Consider the following 23,779-nt stretch of genomic DNA (forward strand, 5'->3'; position numbering starts at 1 on the left):
CAAAAAAACAAAAACAAAAAAACACTACATGGATATATCTATTTACAATCATGGAACAGTGATTTGTATGGACACATTTTAACCACAATAGTAAGATACACATGTGACAAACAATCCTTCCCACGTATGTTTGCCACGGACTCCTGGAGGAGTGTAGAAGCCGGCCTCCTGCTCACTGACTATGGTCCAGGTCTGGGCCACCGTTTGGGAGTTGCTGTCAGGATCGGGACAGGGATCCAACACGCAGAGTACAAAGCGTAGTAGGTACGTATACCGGACCTTAGAATGGCCGGACTTAACGTAAGGAGTAAGTAGAGAATGGTCAGAGACAAGCCGAGGTCGAGGGAACGAGAAGACAGGTAAGCGAGAGACAAGCCGGGTCAAAGGATAACAGAGATAAGCAGAGTAATACAAACAAGCCGGGTCAGAACCAAAGAGACAATAGACATACAAGAGCACTGAGTGACTAGACTGGCTAGAACCACGACAGGGCAATGAGCAAATGCGGGAAGCTCTATTAAATACCCCGGTTCTAGGAGGTAATCACACCCCCGACGAGTCCTGGTTCGTGTTCAGGGTTTGAGTGACAGGTCGAGCAGGCTTGGCGTCATGACGTCGGCTACTGAGCGTCACGTCATAAAAGGGCGTGGATCCCTCGCGGCCGACGTGTAACCGACCGGAGGAACCGCGAGGAACGGAGGAAACAGCCCTTCTGAACGGGAAAACGTCTAAGTCTCTCCTCTTATCAGAGGTAGAGACTACAGGTACCCTGACAGTACCCCCCCTCTCAGAAACGCCCACCGGGCGGAAGCAACCGGGACGAGATGGAAAGCGGGAGTGAAAAGCCCTGCGGAGGCGAGGAGCATGTACATCCTCCTGAGGTACCCAAGTCCTCTCCTCAGGACCATATCCATTCCAGTCGACAAGATACTGTAACCTCCCTCGAGAAATTCGAGAATCGATGATGGAGTTGATCTCGTATTCCTCCTGACCCTCAACCTGAACAGAGCGAGGGGAGGAAACAGCGGAGGAAAATCTGTTGCAAATTAACAGTTTCAGCAAAGAAACATGAAAAGAATTAGGGATGCGTAAGGCAGATGGAAGTACTAGGCGATACGCAACCGGGTTAATACGAGTCAGGACCCTGTAAGGACCAATGTAACAAGGAGCGAATTTCATAGAAGGAACCTTTAAACGAATGTTTTTTGTACTCAACCATACCCTATCACCAGGAACAAAAACAGGAGTCGCCCTTCTGCGTTTATCAGCGTGTTTCTTGAACAACATGGAATTATGTAGGAGAATTTGTCGAGTCTGATCCCACAACTTCTTCAGATTGGCAACATGAACATCAACCGACGGTACCCCTTGGGAAGAAGAGACCGAAGGAAGAACGGAAGGATGAAAGCCATAATTCATGAAAAAGGGGCTAGAACGAGTGGAATCACAAACAAGATTATTGTGTGCGAACTCTGCCCAAGGAATCAAACCGACCCAATCGTCCTGATGTTCGGAAACAAAACAACGCAAATATTGTTTAATTTTTTGATTGGTACGTTCAGCAGCTCCGTTAGACTGAGGGTGATAAGCAGAAGAAAAATTCAATTTGATGCCTAATTGAGAACAGAAGGATCTCCAGAAACGTGAAACAAATTGGGAACCTCTATCAGAAATAATTTCGGAAGGTATCCCATGTAAACGAAAAATTTCTTTAGCGAATATCTCCGCCAATTCAGGAGAAGTCGGAAGTTTAGGTAAAGGCACAAAATGAGCCATCTTAGTAAACCTATCGACTACAGTGAGAATAACAGTCTGTCTTTTAGAAATAGGCAAATCGGAGCCTGGCAGCCATCCTGTTCAGACGCCATCTAAACTTGCTCTCCCATAGCCAGAAACAATCCGTCGAATATCCCCTACACCAAGCACCATCAAACAGCGAAAAATACCTGACGTTGATTAGCGTTCCTTGCTGCATCGATTGATGCCTTTTTTCCAACCACCCAAGCAGCACAGGCAACGGCGCAAATCCGCGGCCTACCGCGCATCGCCCATCCAGAGCCTGGAGGCCTACCTAGACGGGAGCCTACTAGGGTACCACGCACCCAACCTGAACCCGGACACCACGGGTATGGGCCGCCGATCAAACAAACCTGCAACAAGCGCGACCACCCAAGCCAGGGATATTGGCGAGATGTGGCTCCGACCGGTACAAACCGAAACGGCGCGCACCACACACCGCCCTCCTCCCGAGCAACCGTCCGAGCCTGACCGCGAGGAGCCGAGTACAAACAGGACTCCCCTGGCGGAGCACACACCACCGCAAGGGGCCCAGGACGACTCGGCCCCCACGACTAAAGGCGACTTGAAAACCCTATGGACCAACATACAACAGCTGCTGGCGGCTGATGTCGCTATAGTCAAAAAAGACATACAGTCGGTCACAGAGAGAGTGACAACAGTGGAAGCTGATATTACCACCGTACAGGACACCGTGTCCTCCCTCCAGGACTCGATTCAACGCCTACAGGCAGAGCAACATGTACTCGCAGGCCAAATTATGTCATTGGAAGACAAACAACGCCGGAACCATATCAAAATCCGGGGCATCCCAATCGCTGTCACGACAGAGGAACTGCCGCAATATGTAAAACGGCTACTTACAACACTGCTAGCCGCTAAAAAGATAACCCCGGACGGGATTTACAGAGTGACCAGCTCTACCCGCATACCACCCAACATGCCAAGGGATGTTATCATGCGCCTGGCGACAACATCAGACAAGATCCAAATAATGACCGCTATAAAAGGCAAAACACCTCTGGCCTTTGAGGGCTCTCAGCTCTCTTTTTTCCAGGATGTCACAAGAGCCACATTGTTAAGGAGAAAGTCATTCGAACCGGTGACAACGTCCCTGCGCAAGGCCGGCATCGCTTACAGATGGGGAAACACAGGCGCACTACTTGTCCACCACAACGGGACAGCACACCATCTCACAAACCCAACCGGAGCGCCCACCTTCCTGCGGACACTGGGACTACAATCCCCACAACTCACCTCCATGACCACGAGCCAACCAGAAAACTGGGAACAGGACGACGGCTCCACACACGACCAATCAACCACCGAGTCACCAACACCTACCACCTGACCCCGACCAGGGACTGAAACCAGGGGTAACGCTCACTACAGAGCAGGGACTGCCAGTGTGAAAACCTGATACCCGTGAGAGAGATGAGGTATCCCCCAATGAACACTCACACCCGTGACTTTGTCCACATATAAATAGCACTGCTGCATTTCCCTGGTTTTCTTTTTCTTTCCCTTATTTTTCTTATTTTTCCAAGTTCTCTCTTTATCACAATGTTTTCATGTTTTGCTATACTGTATACGAGCCTCGGGGCTCCAATGCAATTATTCTTTTCTTACCTTGCAATGATAATCCATATGTATTGGCTCAGCACGTATTCATCCTCTACACATATGTCACTGAGGCACATCTAGACTGCAGCGACACACGATAGAGAGTTTATAGGCGCTTATTGTAGAATCTAGCCACTCCGCTTAACTCCCCCCCCCCTCATCCCCAGGGTTACAGGGGACACACAAGATGCCACACAGGGTGCATCGCTCTCCGGAACCACTTCCACACTAGCCAGACCACGAAAATCTACTATGTTCCGCTAGCGAGCACGCACGAGCATCCAAACCCACATACCTGCACTAACCTGGATTACATTCATACCACCCACACACCTGGAGTATCCCCTAGGGAAAGTTAATACACCTTACCAGACCAACCACAACACTACTCACCCTGGGCATGTCACTATACCTATTTGTTAAGAGAAAATGTGCTTACAAACTTGAAATATGAACGCTAACGCTAAACCATGTACCTGCTTGCTCCCATTTTACAAACTTGCTCTGAACTGTATTTTGTACCCATGTTCTACCAAGCACAAAAAAATAAAGAATTAAAAAAAAAAATAAGAAATAGGCAAATCAACAATAAAGTCCATGGCCAAACAGGACCATGGTCTCTCTGGAATGCCCAAGGGCTGTAATAGACCACATGGAAGAGTATGAGGTTGCTTAGTCTTAGTACAGATCTCACACACTGCAATGAAATCCTTAATATCCTTTCGTAAAGAAGGCCACCAGAAATCTTTAGAGATTAAGGAATATGTCTTGCGAATACCAGGATGACCCGCCACCTTACTCTCGTGAAAACACTGTAAGAGCTCTCGTTGGAGTTCAGGAGGAACGAAGTGTCTTGCCACAGGAGTCTGCCTAGGTGCCAGATGTTGCAACTTCATGATTTGGTCAAGCAGTGGAGAATGAATCTTAAGACTTGTGTTGGCGATAATATTGCACTTGGGAACTATAGAGGATAAAACTGGCTCCGATACAGTAGAAGGTTCATATTGGCGAGACAAAGCATCGGCTTTAGAATTCTTAGAACCAGGTCTATAAGTGAGTACGTAATTGAAATGGGTGAGAAATAAAGACCAACGAGCTTGCCTGGAGGACAATCGCTTGGCCTCCCCAATATAGGACAAGTTCTTGTGGTCCGTCAAAATAGTAACAGGATGTAAGGTCCCTTCCAATAAATGTCTCCACTCCTTTAAAGCCATGATAACTGCTAGTAGTTCCCTGTCACCAATGTCATATCTGCTCTCCGGGCCAGATAGCTTTTTGGAAAAAAAAACACGTGGATGTAATGGTTTATCCACACCTAACCTTTGGGACAGGATAGCGCCTACACCTGTCTCTGAGGCGTCTACTTCGAGTAGGAAAGGCAGAGTAGTATCAGGGTGAACTAAAATTGGTGCAGAAGCAAAAAGTTCTTTGAGAGTTTTGAAAGCAAGAAGTGCTTCAGTAGACCAATTCTTAGTGTCAGCCCCCTGTCTGGTCATATTGGTGATAGGAGCAATGATTGACGAGTAACCCTTAATGAAGCGCCTATAATAATTGGAGAATCCAATAAACCTCTGAATGGCCTTGAGACCCTTAGGTAAGGACCACTCTAAAATGGACTGGAGTTTATCCGGATCCATCTTAAACCCTTCCCCAGAAATCACATAACCAAGAAAGTTAGTCTGAGACTGATCAAAACTACATTTCTCCAGTTTGCAGTACAAGCCATGTTGAAGAAGTTTGCGCAAAACCCTTCTGACTTGTCTGTGGTGAGTCTCAATGTCCCTAGAATGTATAAGTATATCATCCAGGTATACAATAACACAGTCATGTTGAAATTCCCTAAGAACTTCATTGATCAAGTCCTGAAATACTGCCGGCGCATTGCAGAGACCAAAAGGCATTACGGTATACTCGTACTGCCCATATCGAGTGTTGAACGCCGTCATCCACTCGTGACCCTGCTGAATCCTCACCAAGTTATATGCCCCTCTGAGATCTAACTTGGTGAAAATCTTGGAACCCTTTAAACGATCAAAGAGCTCGGTAATCAAAGGAATCGGGTAGGCATTTCTAACGGTTATTTTGTTCAAACCTCGGTAGTCAATGCAAGGTCTCAGCGTACCATCCTTCTTTTTAACAAAAAAAAACCCAGCCCCGGCAGGGGAGGAGGATCTCCTAATGAATCCTTTGTCTAGATTTTCACGAATATACTCCTCTAGGACTAAGTTCTCTTTAGTAGACAAAGGGTATACATTGCCCCTGGGAGGCATAGTACCAGGGAGTAGATTAATCTTACAATCAAAGGTCCTGTGTGGAGGTAAAGTATCGGCCTTCTGTTTGTCAAATACCGCCTTTAAGTCCAGGTACAGTGGCGGTATTTGTACTTCTGTAGAGTCGGTAGACTGAGTGGGAGTATTAACTATGCAAAGCGGTGAGACTTTCTGTAGACACTTCTCCTGACAATTCTGACCCCATGAGATTATCTCCCCTAATTCCCAATCAATAATAGGGTTATGTCTCTTTAACCAAGAATACCCCAGGACTATGGGAACAGAAGGAGATGAAATGAGTAACAGAGATATGTCTTCCTCGTGTAAAATACCAACAGTTAAGTTAACGGGTATGGTTTCACGAAAAATCACAGGCTCAACTAAAGGTCTACCATCTATGGCCTCAACGGCCAAGGGCGTCTCCCTTAACTGAGATGGAATAGTGTGTTTAGTGACAAAAACTTGGTCGATAAAGCTCTCAGCAGCTCCGGAATCTATCAATGCCACAGTCTCTACTACTCCCCTCTCCCAAGTTAAGGAAACGGGTAGCAGAAGCCTATGATCTTAATAATTATGAGTAGAGGACAAAATAGAAACACCCAAGGCCTGTCCTCTAGAGAAACTTAGGTGCGAGCGTTTCCCGATCGATTAGGACAATTTAGGCGTAAGTGACCTCTGACTCCACAGTACATACACAGCCCCTCCCTTCTCCTGTACTGTCTCTCCTCTTCTGAGAGATGAGTATTGCCTATCTGCATAGGTTCTGGAAAAGGTAAGGTTTTGGTCTCAGGACTTAGAAATGAGGGAGCTAGTTTGAAGGAAGGTCTACAGGTTCTATCTCGAGTGTTCTGCCTCTCTCTTAAGCGTTCATCAATGCGAGAGATAAAAGAAATTAAATCCTCCAAATTCTCAGGAAGCTCTCTAGTAGCAACCTCATCAAGTATTACATCTGATAATCCGTTTAAAAATACGTCTATATAAGCCTGTTCATTCCACTTAACTTCTGCCGCCAAGGACCTGAACTCTAGTGCATAATCCACAAGTGTTCGGTTATCTTGTCTAAGGCGCAACAGTAATCTGGCTGCATTGACCTTTCTACCAGGAGGGTCAAAAGTTCTTCTAAAAGCAGCTACAAAGGCATTATAATTATATACTAACGGGTTATCGTTTTCCCACAACGGATTGGCCCATCTCAGAGCTTTCTCAACGAGTAAAGTGATAATAAATCCGACCTTCGCCCTATCTGTAGGATAGGAACGGGGTTGTAATTCGAAGTGGATACTGATTTGGTTTAAAAAACCTCGACACTTCTCAGGAGAACCACCATAACGTACAGGTGGGGTAATACGGGAGAAGGCACCTACAGTGGCTACCTCTAAACCTGAACTTACAGAAGAGATAGAATTATTACGCATCTCTTCTGGTGGATTATTAGGACGAGATAATAACGCCTGTAGCGCTAAGGCCATCTGATCCATTCTGTGTTCCATGGCGTCAAACCTAGGATCGGAAGGACCAAGCTGACTACTTGTACCTGCAGGATCCATTGGCCCTGTCGTAATGTCAGGATCGGGACAGGGATCCAACACGCAGAGTACAAAGCGTAGTAGGTACGTATACCGGACCTTAGAATGGCCGAACTTAACGTAAGGAGTAAGTAGAGAATGGTCAGAGACAAGCCGAGGTCGAGGGAACGAGAAGACAGGTAAGCGAGAGACAAGCCGGGTCAAAGGATAACAGAGATAAGCAGAGTAATACAAACAAGCCGGGTCAGAACCAAAGAGACAATAGACATACAAGAGCACTGAGTGACTAGACTGGCTAGAACCACGACAGGGCAATGAGCAAATGCGGGAAGCTCTATTAAATACCCCGGTTCTAGGAGGTAATCACACCCCCGACGAGTCCTGGTTCGTGTTCAGGGTTTGAGTGACAGGTCGAGCAGGCTTGGCGTCATGACGTCGGCTACTGAGCGTCACGTCATAAAAGGGCGTGGATCCCTCGCGGCCGACGTGTAACCGACCGGAGGAACCGCGAGGAACGGAGGAAACAGCCCTTCTGAACGGGAAAACGTCTAAGTCTCTCCTCTTATCAGAGGTAGAGACTACAGGTACCCTGACAGTTGCCCCGCCCAGCCACCATTAGTAGCTTTCCCTTGGTGCCCCTGGTTCGGCACTTTCCTTTATGTGAATAGAACCGAATGCTGGCTCTCTGGTGGCCGTTTGCATGAACCAAACCCATGAAAAGTCCCAGCGGTACTTAGTCGCAATAGCTATGGAACTAAATTTGGCATGAGGACTTTGTGGGTTCCCGGTTACCTCAGCGGGACATAGCCTCAAATGTTATGGAACTGTTTTCGGCATGAGGTGACCGTGCCGTTCCCAGACAACTTGGTTCGCGGTTCTGAACCACTTTGGAGTGAAGGTGCCTGAGACTAAGGGGAACAAACGCTACCTAAGAGCCAGGCGAAGCATACCATATTGCGGCTGAAGGAGCTGCAGAAAGTTGACCGGCAAAAGCATCAAACGCCATGGAAGTATTTTGGGCATAGGACCACGTGTGCGGATGGTCAAAACTTTAACACGGTGGCGTTTCCCCTACAATATATAGATCTGAGCGCTATTTGTGGAACTTGGACGGTCAGATCAGGGCTATTTAACAATGTATTATTTGTGGGGTTATTTTATGTTTTTACTATGTTTTGGGGTATTTTTATGTTTTATATTTTTATGTTTGCCTCTCTGTTCCTGGGAGATAATTAGCTTACTGGTCTTTAACCCCTTAAGGACGCAAGACGGTTCAGGACCGTCATCGGCATTTTTGCGTTGCCGGCCGACGACGGTCCTGAACCGTCCTAAATTTAAAATGTACTTACCCGATCGCCGTCGTTACCCCGGCGGCGATCGGCGTTGCTCCCGTTGTGGGGAGACTGCCTGCAGCCCAGACAGTCTCCCCATGGCGGATTAGGACCCCTGGGGCCATGTGATCGCCCAACAGGGCGACCACATGGTCACAATAGGTGTCCTAGTCTCTGCCTGCAGGGGGACTGTCTGTGCTGACAGGCAGTCTCCCTGCAACTGTAAAATCATAAAAAAATTTAAAGTGAAAGGTAATAAAAAAAAAATATTATTATATATGTGTATATATATATGATATATAGACATATATTATACCTATATAATATATGTCTATATATCATATATATATAATGTCATGCTAAGTGTATTTTTATATTAATATGTACATATATTAATATAAAAATACACTTATAATTAATTTACACACGTATATATATAATATATATAATAACTATATATATATTGTATATATATATATATTATTATAAAATACGAATAATAAATAATTTAAATTAAATTAAAAAAATTAAAAATAATAATAAAAATTAAAAAAAAATTATATATCTATACGAAATGTTATTCTAACTGTATTTTGATATTAATATATATATATTTATATCAAAATACACTTAGAATGAAATTGTATATATATCTATGTATATATAAATAAATAAAAAGAATACGAACTATTCATATGTCCATATACAAAATGACATAAATAATTATATAAATATACACGTAGACTTCAAATATATAAATATGCATATATATTTAAATTCTACGTGCGTATTTATGTAATATTTTTACATAATTAAGTTATTTTATTGATTGCAATTTAAGGGACCTGCCTGCCAACCCAGGCCAAAAGTCTAGAGAATTTAATTTGCTAGCACTGTATTTTACCCTGTAACGTTCTACGACACCCTAAAACCTGTACATGGGGGGTACTGTTTTACTCGGGAGACTTTGCTGAACACAAATATTAGTGATTCAAAACAGTAAAACATATCACAGCGATGATATTGTCAGTGAAAGTGACTTTTTTTGCATTTTTCACACATAAACAGCACGTTTACTGATGATATAATTGTTGTGATACATTTTCCAGTTTTGAAACACTAATATTTGTGTTCAGCAAAGTCTCCTGAGTATAACAGTACCCCCCATGTACAGGTTTTATAGCGTTTTTGAAAGTTACAGGGTCAAATATATGGGTCAAATATTTTTACATTGAAAATGACCAGGTTGGTTACATTGCCTTTGAGAGCGTATGGTAGCCCAGGAATGAGAATTACCCCCATGATGGCATACCATTTGCGAAAGAAGACAACCCAAGGTATTGCAAATGGGGTATGACCAGTCTTTTTTAGTAACCACTTGGTCACAAACACTGGCCAAAATTAGCGTTCAATTTAGTTTTTTACTTTTTTCACACACAAACAAATATGAACGCTAACTTTGGCCAGTGTTTGCGACTAAGTGGCTACTAAAAAAGTCTGGACATACCCCATATTGAATACCCTGGGTTGTCTACTTTAAAAAAAATATGTACATGTGGGGTGTTATTCAGCGATTTATGACAGATAATAGTGTTACAATGTCACTATTGATACATTTTAAAAATATATGTTTTGAAACCGCAATATCCTACTTGTACTTATAGCCCTATAACATGCAAAAAAATAGCAAAAAGCATGTAAACACTGGGTATTTTTAAACTCAGGACAAAATTTTGAATCTATTTAGCAGTTTTTTTCATTCGCTTTTGTAGATGAATAAAAGATTTTTCACATAAAAGTCAAAAAACATGTATTTTTTTTTCAATTTTTCATCATATTTTTTCATTTTTTAAAAATTAAATTACATGAGATTATATAAATAATGGTATGTAAAGAAAGCCCCTTTTGTCCTGAAAAAAACAATATATAATTTGTATATGAACAGTAAATGAAAGAGCGGAAAATTACAGCTAAACACAAACACCACAAAAGTGTAAAAAGATGCCTGGTCGCAAATGTACAACATCGCAAAAAAAGTCCAGTCCTTAAGGGGTTAACACAAATTTTCCCCATGGCCAGAGATTCCTGGGAGGGGCTTGTGATGAAGACAATGAAGACCCCCTGATTGGGGTCTATGTATAAAAAGGCTATGTTTGGATGCATTTAACCAGTTGTACTCTCAGAACTATGTGTTGCCTAGTTACTGGGAGGGGAAGGGCTATAATCATTGCTCAGCACCTTGTTCCAGCTCATGGAGGATTCTGCGGGGAAAGTCCTTGTAAGGACTAGAGCTCCCAGGACTATGTGTCGTCCAGTCCCTGGGAGGGAATAGAGCTAGTACCCTATCCTGTTCCAGGACGGAGAGGCTCCAGGAGGACCCCAGTCAAGCCACGACAACTGGGGCAGAAGCGATGAGGTTTTCCCCTATTCCAGCTAGCAAGCGGTCCTTGGCGGAGGTACCCAGCCTGGTTACAGGGAGCTCCCCTACAACACATGTGTTCAATATCCCACATTTATAACTTAAAATAATTCTTTAAGACATGAGTTTTTATGAATTCTGTTTTGTACCTGCATACACCACAACACCAATGGCTTCCTCTGTGTTACGTATAGTACAACCTCGGAGAAGTAAACTTTCATTTCCAAATCCTGTCCGTTGAACATTAGGGTGTTGCCTTTAAGAGTAAAAATAAAATAAATTTCATCATTAATTAATATTTATATAAAACTTGATTTCTCATGAATTATATGTTGTTAAGAATTTTACAGAGAAACACATTTTCTATTTGGGTATCTTTTGGGTAAAGAGAGACATTTTAATAGGTACAGGAATATTGACCCTGTATCTTATTATTATCTATTTAATAAATTGATCTATTGTTTGCTAAGGGCACTGATCTTATAGGGATACTATAGGCACCAAAACAACGTTATGAAGCAGCTTTGGTGTATAGTGCATGCCCCTGTAGTCTCACTGCTCAAATCTCTGCCAATGGCTGATGACTTAACCCCTTAAAGACACATGACATGTGTGACATGTCATGATTCCCTTTTATTCCAGAAGTTTGGTCCTTAAGGGGTTAAATAATAGCAGATCACATATATTCTTGATAAGAGTCAATCCTTGGTATCGTGATAGTGGAATAAGAATTCAATTATGATTAATTAGAGAGAAAGAGCACTGGGTGTTTTTTGTACCTCTATGCCCCTTTCAATATTGCCAGTTAAACAATTGGCTATAAAAAAAAAAAAAAAAAGGCTTATCCAGTGGTGAAGTTAAACATTCTTTCACCCATGGCAAAGACTCAGTTGGGTGTCCCTTGTTTTGTCTTTCAAGTGCACGCAGCCGGTGCACGCTGATTAGTGAGATTCCAGCATGCACCTTCCAGCCAGCTTTCCTGGTCAGGAGTGGACTGATCACTTGGGAAAATCTGTCATGGACCGAGGACCCAAGGTAGTCAGGGGCCTGGCTGGCTGCACAGCCATGCTCTGGCTGGGGAGATCAGATCAGAGATCTCCACAGCCAGAAAAAGCTAAAATTGTAGATTTTACAGTGATAGGTTGCTCCTGCAACCTATCACACTCTAAGTATTCCCCCTCTGACTCCCCTCCACCCCCACCTTCTGAGACCTGGCAGTGATCCTGCTGCTCCTGCCAGGTCTCCTCCAAGTCTGGCTGTGTGGAGCTCCGTGTGAGGGGAAGAGGTGGGGAAGTTACTTCACTTCCTGCCCTCTCCTGCAGAATATGCTGAGACTTGGCAGACAGCAGGTATGTAAACGTTTTTTTAGCTACTATCCCCCCTTCACCCATCCCAGCCACCTATGCCCCCATTCACCCATCTCAGCCACTATGCCAACCATTACCTATCCCAAACTCTATGCCCCCTTTCACCCATACCAGCCACTTATGCCTCCCTTTACCTATTCCAGCACCTATTCCCCCTTCACCCACCTATACCCCATTTACCCATCCCAACCCCTTGCTTCGCTTTCACCCATCCCAGTCTATATGCCTCCTTTAAACATTCCAGACTCTATGTGCCCCTTTCACCCATACCAGCCACATATGCCCCATTCACCCATCGCAACCCTTATGCCTCACTTTACCCATCCTACCCCTATTCCCCCTTTCACTCATCCCAGTCCCTATACCCCCTTCACCCACCACAGTCCATATGGCCCTTTATCAACCACAGCCCATATGCCCCCTTTATCTATCTGAGTCCCAATGTCCCCTTACCCATTACAGCCCCTATGAACCCTGCACCATTTTTCCCATCTGCACCCATCGCAGACCCTATAACCCCTTTACCCATCCGTCCGTCTTTACCCACTTCAGTCATATCCCTCTCATTCCTATCCCTTCCTGCACCCACTAGAGCCCCCATCCCTCTCATCCCTATCCCTTTCTGCACTCACTACAGCCCCTATCCCTCACTGCACTCACTACAGCACCTATACCTCCCAGCACCTGATTATGCCCCTACCACTTCTGTACCCCCATACAGCCACTGTCCCCGCATGCACACACTACCGTCTCTATGCCCCTCTGCACGTACTACAGTCCATATGCCCCCCCCCACCCACAAGGAACTTCACTGTATGCACATAATCCTACAAGCAGCATTCCCACAAATTAAATACCACATGCAGCCTTCCTTCACACACATCACAATAGGCTTTCCCATCATTGCAATACTGCATACAGCCTCCTTATACACACAAACACAATTATTACAATTACTTATATAGCACCAATATATTCTGCAGCACAGTACAATAGTGTGGCGTGAATTGCCTTGTTTCTTTTGCGTGTGGATGTGCCTACTATGATGTGTGTTTCCCCTCTTTCCTATTCCTTTTTCTACAATTTTTCCTATAAAATCCTGCACTACACCTTTTGATCGACCGGGGGAGCTCCAGCGCACGGAGACCCATGCTCGGGACCACCCCAGCACCTAAGTTAGAATGCTTACTTAGAATGTTCACACCTCGCTAACAAGGTGTGAAAACCCCAGACTGCAAGGAAATGAGTGGCGTGTGCTTCCCTTGGGTGGCCGCCGATTTGTATTACCGAATGCCCACCATGGGGGGCATTCGTCTCCCGAACAGTACAGGACCACCATGATACTCCAATTAGAACGTTCACAGCTCGCTAACGAGGTGTGAAAAATGCAGACATCAGGGGAACGAGCGGCGCATGCTGCCCCTGGGTGGCCGCCGGTTCGTATTACTGAAAGCCCGGTGTCATGAATCACCCTACCCGCTCCCAACGGAGCTATAATCACTCCCCCCCTTCCCTTGTCCTACCCGTAGTCCCTCATCCCTGTCCCTCACCTGGGAGCTACGAGGTTACGCTCGTGGCTGCCCAGGAGAGGGACGCGCACCAACCCAAAGGGTCCCTGGGGTTGTGAGTCAGTATCACGACCGCAGGGCTCCCGCTGGCCGCATGGAAGTCCGTGTCGACCAATGGGAGAGGGAGCGCCCATTCAAACTGGGTTCCCGCCACTCTCCTGGTTGGTCGGCACGAATAAAGTGCTGATTGGTCACCGCAGGGAGCGAGCGACCAATCTGAGGAGGAGCGTTAGTTCAAACAGGGTTTCATGCACTTCCATCTGATTGGGCTGTGAAACCCCCATCCTCCTCAAGCACGGATTGGAGCAGCCGAGTTTTGCACCCTTCGGATTGGGTGGCAAAACTCCTTCCTCCCCCTAATGCTGATGGGCACGTTTTTCACCGGACTAAACAAAGCAATCACCATGGAACTGATTCCGGGGATGTACAGAGCCTTGAGCCCCAAACTTCCGATGCGGATATCTCCGGCTCTGTACATCCGATCACCCCACTTTTTGCAGGGATCCTAGATGGGACCCGGGGGTATTCCCCCATGTAAAATATAACCCTTTACACCCTCCCTGTCCTGGGGTGCCGAGCCCCAAAGTTCACCCCCCTGTATGTGAAGTGTACTCGTGCGTGTCCCTGTGTCCTGTTAGTATCTCCCAAAACGGGAGATGGTTATCTGTTCCCCAGCCCCCTCCTGTATGTGTTTTGTGTTGTGCTGGATGGAGACCCCCTGCGGGGGTCTGTGCATAAAAAGCTGTGTGCCCAATAAACATTGTCAAACGTTGTATCTGGGAACTGTGTCCCGTCCTGTTACTGGGGAAATGGGTCTGACCTACTCTAACCAAAGGGGATATCCAGCCTGGTTATCCAGGTCCCGCTACAAATAGGTAAAACATGACAAATTATTCATTCTAACTCAACACGTTGACATACAGGAACACAACATCACAAGCAGCATGCCACACACACAACCACACAAGTAGCCTCCAAACACATGTGGAGGACGCTGCTTGTGATGTCACCAACAAACACAGAGGATTTTTAATTAAAAGTGCTTTATTTCTTTATTTAATGGAGGTGGGCATGAGGCATGCCAGTAAGGGTTACTCCATTCAAAAAATAGTTTTTATTAAAACACTGTTTTGGTTAGATTAACCCCTTTTGTGGCAGCCCTGCATTTGTGGGAGTCATGACTCTGTGGCTCTCACACAGCCATCCTTGGTGCTGGGTAGCGTGCACATAATATCTGTGTGAGAGCTGCACAACGACCTTGCACCAGGAGGGGGGTTCTTGATCTCCTACTAACCGAGGGAGTTGTCAGTCCGCCCCTTTTCCTGGTAGCCACCTGTGATGAATTGCACTTCGCCACTGGGTTTTGGAGAGGCCTGCTTGCCAGCCTCTTGCCCTGTGAATGTGGCCCCTGGGATGTATTGCTGCTTAAAAGCACTTTTTGGGCATATTGGATTCTAACACATTGTTTCTGCCCCTTTAAATACAATTGGAGAGGATTTGCACTTTCGAAGTGGCACTTTTCGAAATGGCCATTTTAATTCAGTCGAACGCGTTCAGCAGTGTTTGGTCGTCGAGTTCATAAAACTCAAATCGGACACGCAACGGCATGAACACCGCTGAACTTTACCTTCTCCTGGCTTCGACACAGAAATTGAAATGCGTTTGACAATTCGAACGCCACTTTAATTTTGAGTAATTGCATGAACTGCCCCATTCGTGCATTCGAACAGAACTTAATATATTTTAACTATTGGAAATAGACTGGCCGCACAGCCAAATTCTCCGGAACTGTTTTGAGCATGAAAATGTGCGTGCGGTTGGTCAAATGTAACTTCCATGGAACTTTTGAACCCATGCTCTGAGCTGGGTGATTTTTGGATATGTTGTTCACCCAGATCAGGGCTATAACATGGGGATATGTTGTATTTTGGGGTACATTTTGGAGTTTGTAAAAATTTATGTTTTTTCTGCCTGTGGATAATTAAGTTATTCCATTAGCTAGCTTAATTATATCACAGGCCGAGGGGAGGGCTTGCTGACTGTATGTGGGAGTGTTATGTATGTACTATGTTAATTATTGTTCCTATTGGTTTGGTGACTTTGTGTCCTGTGCTCCACAAGGTCCACGTGGGTGGTAACCTTGTGGGGAAAATGTGTATAAAAGAAATGCCTTTGTGCTCATTAAACCAGAGATCTTCTTAACCCTCAATACGTAGCCTTGTCTCGTTATTTTTGTAAGGAACTGCTATATTCACACTGGGGATTGCTATACTTTGTATACTCCCCAGGGCTCTAATCACTTAGCTCTTTTAAGAGCTGTTCCTGTAACGCTCTCCTGGAGGTACACGGTCCTGGATGTCAGAGGTTGATCCAGGGTGGAAGGAAGACGGCGAGATTCCACGGTCTCAGCTAGAAAGTGTCCGTCAATGGAAGTGCCCAGTCGGGGTGCGAGGTGATCCATTACAGTGGTGGCAATGATGGCTTTCAAGTGCGAGGAGCAGCATCCTGGAGACACCAAGCAAAAATTATGCATCGCTATGAGGATGACGCTTACATTGAGGAGGGAAAGAGGCGGCTAGCCAGGTATGGCCCAGATCCTCTGGCAGTGATGATCGAACTAATCATGCAAGAATTGGATGAGGAGAACCCCCACACGGTCCTGGATGTCAGAGGTTGAAGGAAGGGTGGAAGGAAGATTCCAGTTAAGCTACGGCGTTTGTGGAGTCTGCAGTGGTTGTGGTGTCCGGTGCGGTGTTTATAGTCCTCGGCTCAGCTAGGAAGCGTCCTTCAACGGAGGTGCCCAGTCGGGGTGCAAGGTGATCCGCTACACCACCAAGATTGACAAATTCTAGTTACCTATTTAGAGGAGATCTTTTAGAAGGATTTTCAGATGGATTGCCTGTGCTGAGCCCTAGGTGATACTGTATGTGTATCATTTATCGCCAAATGCAGAGCCTGTAGGTTTGCCGAATTAACAGGAGAGCCATCACCATACCCAGATTACCTATAAGAACTGGCTCTGATTATCAAAAGATCTCCCTGCACAGCCCTTTAGAAATCCTTCCCTGGTGGTCCAAGGTTCCTCGTATTATTGCCCCCCTTCCTGCTCAGGAGGTAAGCAGAACAGATTTGGGGGGCAAATATGATACATATTTATATATGTGTATCCCTTAGCCTTGGGCTGGGGGGTGCATCTTTTAAGTATGTTTAGTTTGTTCATATCTATATTGATTATTTTGCTCTTAATAGCAAGTCAACCTTCTTTCCATCCACTCTCTGAGAGTTATAAACCCTGTCATATTTGGCAAATTGATTATCAATATCTTTGCTAATCATCTGTGTCTTGTTTGGCTCTTCAGCTTAAATATTGCGTGGCCCAGTGACATCACAATGCCTCACCCATATGATCTGCCATATGAACTAATGCCAGTGCTGCACACAGTGTGTGTTTACATTAAAAAGCCTGCAGGAACAGGTTATAGACACCAGAACCACTTCATTAAGCTGCAGTGGTTCTGGGGACTAAAGTGTCCCTTTAATGTGAGGTAAATTAGAGATTAGTGTCACTACACCCTGTTCCAAATTATTATGCAAATTATATTTTTCTTATTTACCTAAATAATTGATGAAAATAACAGTCAGCATAATTCTCATGTTATCAACTATTAAGAGTACAATTCAAATGTTTTTTGAACAAACCTCCAAATGATAACAGTATTTTTTTTGAACATAAAAAAAACTTACAATGCACTGTTCCAAATTATTACACACAGTAAGTTTCAAAACACTTTATAGGTTGTTAAGAACTGAGAATTGTAATTTGTTGTGTTTGCAGCATATTCACTGAAATCAAAAGCTATTTCAATCAAACTTAGAACAACAGTTTAACTTTTCAAACATTTTAACAGGTCACGTTACATTTTAACATAGGACCCCTTATTTGATAGCAGCTTCACAAGTCTTGCATCCATTGAACTTGTGAGGTTTTGGACAGTTTCTGCTTGAGTTTGTTTGCAAGATGTGAGAATAGCCTCCCAGAGCTGCTGTTTGGATCTTTTGCTTGAGGATGCTCCAAAGGTTCTCAATAGGATTGAGGTCAGGGGAGGATGGGAGGCCACACCATGACTTTCTCTCCTTTGATCCCAATAGCAGCCATTGATGCAGAGGTATTATTTGCAGCATGAGATGGTGCATTGTCATGCATGAAGATGATTTTATTACAGAAAGCATAGTTCTTTCTTCTGTAACAGGGAAGAAAGTGGTCAGTCAGAAACGCCACATACTTTGCAGAGGTCATCTTTACACCTTCGGGGACCCTAAAGGGGCCAACCAGGTTTCTTCCCATGATTCCGGCCCAAAACATGACTCCACCAGTGCCTTGCTGACGTTGCAGCCTTGTTGCAACAGGGTGGCCGTCCACCAACCATCCACTACTCCATCCATCTGGACCATCCAGGGTTGCACGACACTCATCAGTGAACAGGACTGTTTGAAAATTAGTCTTCATGTATTTTTCTGCCCAATGCAGCCATTTCTGCTTGTGAGCATTGGTTAGTGGTGGTCTAATAGAAGGTTTATGCACAGTTGCAAGACTCTGGAGGACACTACACCTTGATGTCTGTGGGACTCCAGAGGCACCAGCAGCTTCAAATATCTGTTTGCTGCTATGTAATGGTATTTTAGCAGCTGCTCTCTTGATCCAAGGCATGGATCTGGCAGAAATCTTCCTCAATGTGCCTTTATCTGCACGAACCCATCTGTGCTCTGAATCAGCCACAAATCTCTTAATAGTGCGATAATCACTCTTAAGTTTTCGTGAAATATCTAATGTTTTCATACCTCGTCCAAGGCATTAAACTATTTCACTCTTTTCGGCAGCAGAGAGATCCCTTTTCTTCCCCATATTGCATGGAAATAGGGCTCTGCTTAATAATGTGGAACACCCTCCTTTAGTAGTTTTTCCTTAAATTGGGCTCGCCTGGCATTCTAATTATCACAGGTGTCAGAGATTGTTTTCAGTGATCAAAAGAGCCCTAAGACACAATGCCATCCATGAGTTAAACTGAAAAACAAAATATTTAATCTTTGTGACACTTAAATAGAATTTGCATAATAATTTGGAACAGGGTGTAATAATATACTAGATTGCCTACTTACAACCAGATGAGGATGGTGATGGGCTCTTGCTGCAGTTTGGCTCCACTGGTCTGGTGTAGAACTGGATCTCTGGAGGCTGTTTGTAACTGTGGTGTGACAGACCTCTCTGTCTTTGGATTACTTTTATTTCACCTTGGTTCGTCCGTTTGTTCGGTAATTACCACTTGTCCGTATGACCCCATGTGTTATTCCCTGCATATGAAAAACTACCGAACGGCAGGCTGCTTGTTAACCTCTTGCCCTCATTAGAACGTTGTGGTTAACCACAGACACTTTCCACTCTCGAATGATCAGCTGGGTGGTTGTCGTTCGTATGAATGAACACGTGGCGGCCGCCATCTTGGCTAGTCGAATGCCCAGCGGTGTTCATCGTCAAACCTACGGAACTAAAATCAGACTATTTCATCGAACATCGCTGAAGCCGCCAAACCCTCTTTGTTCTGTTCCCGGTTCATATGAATGCCGTGCCGTTCGGTACATTGACTATATGAACAGAGCTACCCCAGATAGCCATCCCATAGAGCCCATTCGTTTGACGAACGCACTCTGTACAAGAATTTAGCTTCATGGCGATTGAACTGTGTATATGGAATCTGAGCACTATTCGGTGATATTGATCTAAGCTATCTGGGGATATACGTTGAATGTGGAGGTTCTGATCGGTAGTTTGGGAATTATATATGTTTATGTATTTTTTTGTGCCTGTAAAATGGAGGTTATGCTCTATCCCTGGAGATAATTGAGTGACTTCTAGCATTTAACTCAATTATCTCCAATATAGAGATGAGGGTTTGTAATGTGCCTGTGGGAGTGTTTATCACTGTATAGGTTTCTGATTGGTCACTGTATGAACTTGTCCCAGTCTTCCACCAGGTCCCTATGGGAGTGTCCCTGGGTGGAAGACCTGCATAAAAGACGGGCATTAAGCCCACATTAAACAGATTCCTGCTTGACCCTCAATACAGAGCCTCGTCTCGTACTTGGGGGGGGATTATTTGTGTGTTTTCCTGTTCGGCGCTTAGGAGTGTTCGGTAGCTGACCTTGCATTTGGAAAGGGAACATCTTTGGCGGCGTTAACCCCTTCTATACCCAGAGTGCCATTACATGTGGTCACAAAATTCAATGTTCTGGGAGAACGGGAAGCAGCTCCATTTTTTGGGGCCCCTTACACAGCTCAAGGTCTGGGCCCCAGGGCCTGACAGTGAGTATGCCCATAAGACCCACCCATAAGTCCAGCTACATGTTCCACCCAGGGCCAGTGCAAAGATTTTTGCCGCCCTAGGCAAAAGAAAAATATCAATGCCCCACCCATATGATCTGCCATATGAACTAATGCCAGTGCTGCACACTGTATGTGTTTATATTAAAAAGCCTGCAGGGACAGGCTATAGACACCATAACCACTTCATTAACCCCTTAAGGACCAAACTTCTGGAATAAAAGGGAATCATGACATGTCACACACGTCATGTGTCCTTAAGGGGTTAAGCTGCAGTGGTTCTGGGGATTATAGTTTCCCTTTAATGTGAGGTAAATTAGAAATTAAGGTCAATAATAATATACTAGATTGCCTACTTACAACCAGATGAGGGTGGTGATGGGCTCTGGCTGCAGTTTGGCTACACTCCTCTGGTGTAGAACAGGATCTCTGGAGGCTGTTTGTAACTGTGAGATTCAATGTTCTGGGAGAATGGGAAGCAGTTCCATTTATCAGGGCCCCTTACACAGCTCAAGGTTTGGGCCCCAGGGCCTAATGGTGAGTATGCCCATAAGGCCCACTCATAAGTCCACATACATGTTCCACCCATGAGCTCGCTCACAGAGAGTGGAGTGTGTAGTGAATGTGTTATTGTAGAGGATCTAATGTGTGTCCTTATGGCATGTAGTGTATAGGGATGCCAGTTTTTTGTAGGTGATGCAGAGTGTGTGTGTAGTGGAAGCAGCGTGTTTTTGTGTAAGGGATAGAAAGCAGTGTGTGTTTGTGTATAAGGGATGTATGTATGTGTGTTTCTCTGTGTGTAAGGGAAGCATGTTTTGTTTCTGTGTGTGTAGGGATGCATTGTGTGTTTCTGAGTAAGTATAGTGATGCATTGTATGTGTGTGTGTGTGTGTGTGTGTGTGTGTAGTGTGAAAGAGCTCCCTGTCCTGCCCCCTGTCATATAGAGCTCTCCCTTCCGTCCCTTAGAGATCTCCCCTGTCCCTTAGTGGTCTCTACTCTCCCTCCCCCCACCTCCCTTAGTGGTCTCCCTTTCTCCCTGACTTTCCATTAGTGGTCTCATGTCTCCCCCTTAGTGGTCTCTGCTCTCCTCTGCGCCCCCCCTTTCCATTAGTGGTCTCCCCCCCACCCTTAGTGGTCTCTTCTCATTCCCCTTTCCATTAGTGGTCTCTCCCACCCTCCCCTAGTGGTCTATCCTCCACCCCCCTCCCTCCCTTAGTGGACTCTGCTCTCCTCACCCCCTCCCTTAGTGGTCTCTCCAACACCCCCCTCCTTTAGTGGTCTCTCCCTCCTCAACCCCCATGTTCTCCTCATCCCCCCCGTGTTCTCCTCTTCTCCCCCCGTGTTCTCCTCTTCTCCCCCCGTGTTCTCCTCTTCTCCCCCCGTGTTCTCCTCTTCTCCCCCCGTGTTCTCCTCTTCTCCCCCGTGTTCTCCTCTTCTCCCCCGTGTTTCCTCCTCTTCTCCCCCGTGTTTCCTCCTCTTCTCTCCCCCCATGTTTCCTCCTCTTCCCCCCCATGTTTCCTCCTCTTCTCTCCCCTGTGTTTCCTCTTCTTCCCCCCCCGTATTTTCCTCCTCTTCTCCCCCCTGTGTTTTCCTCTTCTTCTCCCCCCCTGTGTTTTCCTCTTCTTCTCCCCCCCTGTGTTTTCCTCTTCTTCTCCCCACCCCTCCTTGTGTTCTTCTCACCTTCCCTTCCCTGTGTGTAGCATGGGTGGCTGAGCTCCTTTATGGTCCGCGGTACATGAGCTTCTGTTTCCTGTACCTGGCCAGACTGATAGGAAGTGCACACTGTGCGTGCACTTTCTGTCAGTTCGGATGGGTACCGCGGACCGGAGAGGAGCTCAGCCACCCACGCTACACACAGGGAAGGGAAGGTGAGGAGAGAGGCAGTGCTGCAGCTGCCTGAGGCTCTCTATAGTATTTAACCCCTTAAGGACACATGACATGTGTGACATGTCATGATTCCCTTTTATTCCAGAAGTTTGGTCCTTAAGGGGTTAAAGGACCGTCGATGGGAGCGCAGGGCGCCCGTTCCTATATGGCGCCCTAGTTCGCCTTATAGGAAGCGCCGGCCCTGGTTCCACCCATGAGTTCACTCACACAGAGTGGAGTGTGTAGGGGATGTGTTATTGTAGAGGATCTAATATGTGTGCTTATAGAATGTAGTGTATAGGGATACCAGTTTGTGTAGGTGATGCAGGGTGTTTGTGTGTAGTGGAAGCAATGTGTTTTTGTGTAAGGGATAGAAAGCAGTGTGTGTTTGTGTATAGGGATATATTGTGTGTTTCTGGTTGTGTGTAAGGGATGCATTGTGTGAATCTGTGTTTGTATGCATAAGGGATGCAAGGTGTATTTATGTGTATGTAAGGGATGCAGTGTGTGTATCTGTAAGGGGTGCATTGAGTGTGTGTAAGAGATGCATTGTGTATCTGTGTGTGTGTGTGTAATTGAAGCAGTGTGTGTTTGCATCTGTGTGTACGGGATGCATTGTGTGTTTCTGTGTATGTGTGCAAAGGATGCATTGTCTTTATGTTTAAGGGTTGCATTGTGTGTGTGTAATAGATGCATTGTGTGTTTCTCTGTGTGTAAGGGAAGCATGTTGTGTTTCTGTGTGTGTAGGGATGCATTGTGCATTTCTGAGTATGTATAGGGATGCATTGTGTGTATGTGCGTAGTGTGAAAGAGCTCCCTGTCCTGCTCCCTGTCCTATAGAGCTCTCCCTTCCGTCCCTTAGAGATCTCCCCTGCCCCTTAGTGGTCTCTCCTCTCCTCCCCTGTCCCTTAGTGGTCTCTACTCTCTTCACCCCCCTCCCCCCACCTCCGTTAGTGGTCTCCCCCATGCTTAGTGGTCTCTTCTCACCCCCCCCCCCCTTTCCATTAGTGGTCTCTCCTCTCCCCCCACCCTCCCCTACTGGTCTCTCCTCCACCCCCCTCCCTCCCTTAGTGGTCCCTGCTCTCCCCCTACTCTCCCTTAGTGGTCTCTCCTTACCCCCTCCCCTAGTGGTCTCTCCACCACCCCCCCCCCCTCCTTTAGTGGTCTCTCCCTCCCCCACATTCTCCTAATCTTCCCCCTGTGTTCTCATTTCCCGTGTTCTCCTCTTCTTCCCACCCTGTGTTTCTATTCTCTCCCCTTCCGTGTGTTCTCCTCTTCCTCTCCCCCCTATGTTTTCCTCTTCTTCTCCCCCCTCCCTATGTTTCCTCTTCTTCTCCCCCCTCCCTGTGTTTTCCTCTTCTTCTCCCCCTCCCTGTGTTTTCCTCTTCTTCTCACCCCTCCCTGTGTTTTCCTCTTCTTCCCCCCTCCCTGTGTTTTCCTCTTCTTCCCCCCCTCCCTGTGTTTTCCTCTTCTTCCCCCCCTGTGTTTTCCTCTTCTTCCCCCTCCCTGTGTGTTCTCCTCTTCTTCCCCCCGTGTTCTCCTCTTCTTCCCCCCCGTGTTCTCCTCTTCTCCCCCCGTGTTCTCCTCTTCTTCCCCCCGTGTTCTCCTCTTCTTCCCCATGTGTTCTCCTCTTCTT

At 45.7% G+C, this 23,779-nt stretch overlaps 1 protein-coding gene across 1 annotated transcript in view; it reads right to left on the reverse strand.

The window, feature by feature from the left end:
- ATP10B (ATPase phospholipid transporting 10B (putative)) overlaps positions 1-23,779 on the reverse strand; it is a 369,072-nt gene that overhangs the window by 252,082 nt on the left and 93,211 nt on the right. Inside the window, exon 4 of the mRNA XM_063447492.1 lies at positions 11,116-11,222. Within this exon, the coding sequence (XP_063303562.1) occupies positions 11,116-11,222 (107 nt within the window). The remainder of the gene's footprint in view (positions 1-11,115; positions 11,223-23,779) is intronic.

Source organism: Pelobates fuscus, chromosome 3 (genome assembly GCF_036172605.1).
Source record: "Pelobates fuscus isolate aPelFus1 chromosome 3, aPelFus1.pri, whole genome shotgun sequence".
NCBI classification, from domain to species: Eukaryota; Metazoa; Chordata; class Amphibia; order Anura; family Pelobatidae; genus Pelobates; species Pelobates fuscus.